Source organism: Papaver somniferum, chromosome 8 (genome assembly GCF_003573695.1).
Source record: "Papaver somniferum cultivar HN1 chromosome 8, ASM357369v1, whole genome shotgun sequence".
NCBI classification, from domain to species: Eukaryota; Viridiplantae; Streptophyta; class Magnoliopsida; order Ranunculales; family Papaveraceae; genus Papaver; species Papaver somniferum.
Genome location: NC_039365.1, coordinates 118,632,897 through 118,640,464, shown reverse-complemented (window position 1 = coordinate 118,640,464; position 7,568 = coordinate 118,632,897). Strand labels below are relative to the sequence as shown.

At 35.0% G+C, this 7,568-nt stretch overlaps 1 protein-coding gene across 1 annotated transcript; it reads left to right on the top strand.

The window, feature by feature from the left end:
- On the top strand, positions 1 to 3,462 carry LOC113302768 (cytochrome c1-2, heme protein, mitochondrial-like). The gene is made up of 8 exons (XM_026551711.1): positions 1 to 117; positions 229 to 325; positions 960 to 1,177; positions 1,400 to 1,679; positions 1,762 to 1,833; positions 2,711 to 2,827; positions 2,947 to 3,012; positions 3,100 to 3,462. Exons 2-8 carry the CDS (start codon positions 263 to 265, stop codon positions 3,214 to 3,216), a joined length of 933 nt encoding a protein of 310 aa, XP_026407496.1. The 5' UTR covers positions 1 to 117; positions 229 to 262; the 3' UTR covers positions 3,217 to 3,462.
- Positions 3,463 to 7,568: the final 4,106 nt, after the last annotated feature.

Sequence of the window (7,568 nt, the reverse complement as noted above, 5' to 3'; positions counted from 1 at the left end):
TTCTAAAATACCCCTGCATAGTACTCGCCAATCAAAATCACCATTTCTGAGGGTTTTTAACTCACCAGAAAAAAAAGAGAAACACTATCTCTTAATAAATCGACTTTTCCCAACCAGGTGAGACACAACAAAGAAGATTCAAACTTCGTCCTCTGATCTCGATTTCTTTAATTTTTTGATTTCGTACATTTCTGATTCTCATTTTTGATTTGATTAATGGTATTGAAGAATTTGAGGAGGAACACAAAAATAAATTAATCCCATGGCTGGAAGAACAGCGATTCATCAATTATTGAGGAAGAAGCTTCAATCTCAATCTTCATCTGTAATAAATTCTGCGTTTCAATCTCTTATTGTTGAAATTGTTGTGTCGGGTACTGAAAATTGACAAGTTTAGTATTTAGTTATGTTGAAATCTTTGGATGTATTAGGGAAAACCCTAGTGGTTAGCAATGTTCTGATGTGTCAGATATTACCGACAAGTCATTTTTTTTTTGGCTATCTCGATTCATTTATCTGAAACAAGCTTATATTGACTCTTAAGATGTAACTGGGAAACCTTAGAAATAGTTAGATTTTGTGTTTTTATGAATATTCAAGAACTACAAACAATGTTGAAGGAGGTGAAGCTGTACCTTTTATGAATCCTTTGATGTACTTGATTTTTTTTTTTTTTTGTGATGGTGATTGAAAAAGTCTGTTTTTGATAGTGGTAAATCTGGGAATAGATTTGGTTGATGGTGAAGGGAAATGTAATAAAAAAAAAAGAGATTGTATAGCTGGAAATAGTATTTGTTGACTGATAGTGGTGAAAGGGGTTTGTTGATATTTTAAACATGGTTGTTCTTTTATATCTGAGAATTTGTCATTTGCAGATCTTTAACCCTCTTGTTCTTTAAACTTATATAGGGTGATGACAATTGTTTGATTGTTTACTAAAGTAGTATGTTAATCAGCAGATCCCAGTATTGTCATATATCTTTCCGAAGCAAGATCAAGATGGAGCTGGATCTGCTGGGATGAAGTTCTTAAGAGCATCTGCCCTCCTTGGAGCAGGGGTTACTGGGCTTTTGAGTTTCACAACCGTAGCATCTGCTGATGAGGCAGAGCATGGTTTAGCTTGTCCAGACTACCCTTGGCCTCACCAAGGAATTCTGAGTTCCTATGATCATTCATCGTAAGTGGATATTTGTATTTTTCTTTAAAAGATAGTTAACAATATTGAAAACCGACAAACCATTATTATGTCTCAAAATATTGGTTGTTTGTCACAGATTTAAGTAGTGAAAACTATGCTGCAATCTTCTAGCACGAATCATCTATTGGATATGACTATGTTAATGATTTTCGTTAGGATTCTCTTGATATCGTATAACACTTCCAAATTGTGTGCGAACAGGATTCGTCGTGGTCATCAGGTTTACCAACAAGTTTGTGCGTCTTGCCATTCGATGTCTCTAATTTCATACCGTGATCTTGTCGGTGTTGCATATACAGAAGAGGAGACAAAAGCTATGGCTGCTGAGATTGAGGTCGAAGATGGACCTAATGATGAAGGTGAGATGTTTACTCGGCCTGGTAAGCTAAGTGATCGTTTACCTCAGCCATATGCAAATGAACAGGCTGCTAGGTTTGCTAATGGAGGTGCATATCCTCCAGATCTGAGTCTCATCACCAAGGTAATTTGATCATCTTGATATTACTTTGTTTGATAACTCTGTATTATGATAAGACTGATTCAATATTTCTCCATGCTTTCAGGCTCGTCACAATGGTCAAAACTATGTGTTTTCCCTCTTAACTGGCTACCGCGATCCTCCTGCTGGTGTTTCGGTAATTTACTGCTTTCATATTTTCTGATTAGAGTGAATGGATGTGAATCGTTTGAATTTGTAAGCGGATAGCTCTGTGCCACATATTATCACATGAAGGGTGAAATCAGAATGTTCACTTGCATTTCATAAACTTTAAATAGCCTAGAAATCTGCCCTTGCTGATGTATATATGGTTTACCTAACCCTCAAACAGTGTTAGTGTAGCAAGTTCGGTATAGATTGCAAGTGCTTTCCTAAGCGAGTTAGTTCGGGTTTGCAACCAGCTAAAGCTGCACCCGACTCTCACACCAGTAAAGCATAAACCGAGGTGGAACCTACTTGGATGTCGCTAGAAGTCTGTTTGTCATATTAGGGGGTTTATTTTACCTTTTTTTGGCACAGTAGTTTGCACTTAAAATTAAGAGAAAGCTTATCATGTCAGTTTCTGCTAGGAATTTGGAAGAACAGTTTTTTTCATCAGATCACGGGTTTTATTTTACTTCTTTTGGGACAAGAGATAACACTTGAAAATAAGAGAGAGGAGATAACACTTGAAAATAAGGGAAAGATTGTCAGTCATGTCAGTTTCCGATGGCAATAATCCCAGAATAAGAAAGGCAAGCCAACTCAACCTAACTTGTTGATGTGTAAGCTCGTCTGGCTCAAATTGGATCCATCCGAATACATCCTTTTGTTGCATGGGCAAGATATTCATTCAGTTGATTTTAAAGGGTTGTTTCATATAACCGAACCTCCCATTTAGCATTTTGTAGTGAGAAAAGATCATACCTTTCATAATGGCCTTTATCTATGAGAAATTTAATTAGTATTCAGTTAATCATAATGCACTGTTTTATTAGTTAAGTTGTCATTCTATTATTACCTTCTAATTGTAGATTCGAGAGGGCCTCCATTACAATCCTTACTTCCCCGGTGGAGCAATTGCTATGCCTAAGATGCTTATTGATGGGGCCATTGAGTATGAAGATGGTACCCCTGCTACTGAAGCTCAGGTTAGTTCTATGCTATTATATTCAGGTGCATTAAGCTTTAGATAGCTTGTAACCTGTTGCATTTCTAAATGCGCAAAAAAAACTGAAAGGTAAAATCCTTTATCTCTATGCTTGTTCAGATGGGTAAAGATGTTGTATCATTTTTATCGTGGGCAGCGGAACCTGAAATGGAAGAGAGGAAGCTGGTAAGCAACTTTCCGACTCAGCTTCTCTATTATAACTTTATCTCTTCGATTTATTTAGCTTATTCCTACATCTTTTCTTATCTTCAGATGGGGTTCAAGTGGATATTTGTATTGTCTCTTGCACTACTACAAGCTGGATACTACAGGCGGATGAGGTGGTCAGTCCTGAAGTCCCGCAAGCTGGTAATGGATGTTGTTAACTAATTTCTCCCCGTCATCTGCTTTTTAATTTTTTTGTATGCGAGTGAAAGACACTCCAATCGAAAAAAGAAGAAGAGAATAATGGGTTGTAGTCAATTATCCTGGTTTTCGTGGTATCTACCGATGTTTTAAAAACGAACGCCTATGGCAAGACCACACTTTTTGTTTCAGTTATTTTTATTTTTATTTTTGTAAACGAAATAAGAAATTTAGTGCATTATATTTTGGTCCTTTACAAAGGCTCGGCAATTGTATGGTATTTTTGAGGGTCCTAAAATCACATTTTGTGATGTGGTTTTCTTTAGCAAACCCTTGAAGGAATATGAATTCTTGTGAAACTGAAGTTTGGCAACGAATTTTCTATTTCTCTTGATAAATATACACACACGGTAAAAATGTCATCCGAAGCCGAGTTATTCAGCTTTCTGAAATCTACTTTAGTTGGTGCGGATGAATCGAATTATTATCTAGTATAGGGGTGTCTCTCTTCAAGATGAAGTAGATGGCCTGGAGAATCCCATTGATGTTATGGGATAGCCTGGAGGAAATAATACTCTCTATTGAGAATTTGCTGAAAGAGGAGTTCAGAATTAAACATAAATCTAGTTCAGAATTAAACACAAATCTGCTTCTCCAAATTTAGCAAGGAAATGGCATGCCAGATGGCAATGGCTAGCAGATGACGAAGAAGTTCTAGATTATCAATGACACAATGTGTCATGACAAAGATTCTATAAATGCACAAGTAAAGAGGTTATATTTTGTTGTACAATGTAAAAAAGTCTCATTTTATGCACACTCCTTAAACGTGTGCACACAACATTTCAATCTCCACTGTTAATTTAGTTTAGGGAGTTATGTAATGAGGATTGAGATTCTAAATATGGAGGATAATGGGCCCAACAGTTAAATAATCAACCAATCAAGAGAACATGTTAAATATACACTCTTTGAAGGAGTGTGGGTGCGCACATAATTAAACTCCCTTTAAAAATGGCGTACTTTGTTGTACTTCCTTCTTTAAATGTACAACAAAGTATAAACTCTTTACTTATGCATTTATAGGAGTCCAAATTTGTGCACCCCCACTAAACCGGGGTGCACGTTACGACCCATTTCATTGATTAAAATTACTTCTAACTGGTTTTGAAAAATCGCGTTTATCTTTTTATTATTTTATTCCCAAACTGCATTGAAAATTGAAGAAACTAGACATAATTTGTACTTTCTAGAATTCCATTAGCAATTCTTTTTTTTTTCTTTCTCTCCTCTTCCCCCGACAAATGGTTCCATAGTAAACATTTGAAGAAAAAAAAACAAGAAAATTATTATGATTACTTCTCTGAATTTTCGTTGTTTTTGATTTTTGATCCTCTTGTAGTTGTAGTTTATTAAAAGCTTTGAGGCATGGCAGAGAAGAAACTAAGTCTTGTTGATAACCCCGGACCATATTTGATAACGCTCTCAAATCTTCAACCTGCTCAAATCTTCAATCTGATTAAGACATTTTTAACTTGTTAAAGATGTTTCCTACAATTGTTGTGAATTTGGATGCTTCTATAATTTGGGCTATTGTTATTTTCTCAATATGAATTGAAATTTCAAATCAAAACCAACAATCAATTGGTAATCTCCATTAACATCGCCATCAAAATCATAACCTGAACGTTGCTGCTAGGGTTTTTCAAAGGGTAGGAGATTAATCAATAGTTCCCATTTAATGATGTCCAGAATGTAAAAGAAGATTATCGTAAAAGAATCACACCAACTTTCATTGTACACGGTTCCAGTAACCTGGAACATAATGAATATTCTTATGTGTAATTTCAAGGCGAACTTCTCACATGCTTACATGGATTCTTAATAATAATTTCACCTAAACTAAGAATGTGCTTGCTTGAATCTCAAGTTATCTTAGCTTGAATTCAAAGCTACCTAGAGCCTTGAAATTCTATAAGCAGAGATGCTATTGCAATTGGAAATCTTAATCCATGACACTTCCGTGTCCTAGTTGCTTGCTATAGTCGTCCTATATTAACCTAAGTTTCCCATGTAAAACATAATTAAGTTTATGACTTGAAGACTTCACTTAGAGATTCGTGAAACCAGGTTCGACTATCTGTTACCTGATGGTTCGCGTATCCTGATCTTTGTTTTTATTGATCGTTGAGGTTTTTGTCAATCTCCGTTCAGGAACGAGATAGATAAAAATCGCAAAGTTCTCTTCATCTCAGATTTTGTGATTTCTTTGGATCATTTTCACTTAATAACTTGCACAAGAACCACAAATATTTAACCTAGGTTCCGCTTCTACACATAATCACATGGCAACATCACGTCGTTAACAACTATGATATGCTACTTATAACAAGGATTATTCGAAAATTTCGGGTCTTAAACCCTAGCACAAATATAAATATGAAAGGGTGCTTATTTAATTTGCAACTTAAACAAACTAACAATCCATGTAAATAACTTGTATGCATACTGTCCTGTATTCAGATTATAATAGTTCTATATTTATCTCTAAATCAATTCGAAACATTCCCAAATAATATCAATGACTCATATCACTGCTTCGGGCTATTTTCGAATGATAATCTTGAATCATAATTAGGTTATAAACAATAAATTTTTCTAAACCAAATTCATCAAGTATGAACAAATGTTTTTAAGCTTAATGTCATATTTCGAGAAGATATTCAGGATTAACTTAACTCGAAATTTCCATTATGCATGTACTGTCTAATTTATTCATGCGACAATATCTCATAGATATAAATTGTGAAAACTTGAGATATAGATGGTTCGATCTTCACTTACCGATGTTGAAGTTCTTTAAAGCTCCTGTTGATCTTCGCCTTCAAATGGTAGAACCCAATGATATCTGAATCTCAACTACACACTTCTATCCTAATCCGAGACCTGACTAAATGTAGACTAGAAATCAAGATATAGTTTTGGCAACTAAATTTGACAACAAGCTTCAGATAGCAAAACTTGTGAGTTCGACTGAGCAATGCTCTAACAAAAACTACTAAAATCATGTGACATAGTATCATAGGATAGAATGGTAAATGATGTGATTTAATAGGATGGTTCATTCTGCACATACCTTTTTGTCGATAAAGTTCTCCAAATGTTTTCGTTTAATCTTCGGTCTTCAATTTTCGAGGGTTATTCAGTGATGTGTGGTACCCAACTACCATACTTTAATCCTAGTCTGGGACTTGACTTTAGTAGAATGCAAATCAAGATATAGTTTTGTACATCTAACATTCACAACAATCTTGAGATAGCAAAACTTACGAGTTCGACCGAGCAATGCTTTAACATATAATATCCAAAGTAAGAGCCATATTGTAGCATAAACACCAAGTAAAGAAAGTTACTTTATGAGAAATTGAAGGATTCCAGATATACTTGTGAGGAAATCTAAGAAAGTCTTCCACTTCAATGGCATTATAAGAAGATTTTATTGATCATCATCTTCTTCAATCATTCTAGGGTCACCGATGAGTTGCAGCAAACCTGCAGACGTTTCCACTTTATTTACTCTTAGGATTCTAGAAAAGTTGAAATTCCAGGTTATCAATTTATCTACATAAGTCACAGTTTCTCTTAAATTAGCAGAATTATTCTTAGAAACTTGAAAATGGCAAGGAAAACCTCAATAAGGTGTATTCACCTATCCACTTATCTTTCCAGAAATAACTATTTTTTCCATTGAATGTGCATTGTACTATTTAGATGAATGATGTGCTTAGATTTAAGAATTTCATCCCATAAACTTTTCCTTGCAGAAGCTGAAGAATCAATAAGTAAGAGCGTTTAGATTTCCACCAATTTTTTGTTGCATAATAGATCTCCACGCTGCATTCTTTTCATTATTATATCTCCAGCATCATTTGGAATGCATAGCCTTATTTACTAATCTCAATTGCAAGATACCAGTACCACCTCTATCCTTAGGCAAGCATAATTTTTTACAATCAGCCCAACCTTTCTTCATATGGCAATAGATCCCCATAAAAAATTTCTCATAATCGATATCATTTTTTTTCAATTGAGACTGGCATCTGGAAAAGAGAAAGATAATAAGCTGGCAGACTGGTGAGGACATTTTGTAATTAACATAAGTCTACCTCCTTTAGTTAGGTACCTTCTTTGCCGAGTACTGAGCTTTTGTTGAAACCTTTGCAAAATGACATCCCAAACAGTACCAGCTTTGGATTTACTACCAAGAGGAATACCCAAATAGTTGAGAGGAAATTGCACTCTTTCACAACCAAAATTTAGAGATAGTATCAGCATATTGAGTATTACCAATTGCCGCCAAACACTATTTTTTAGGT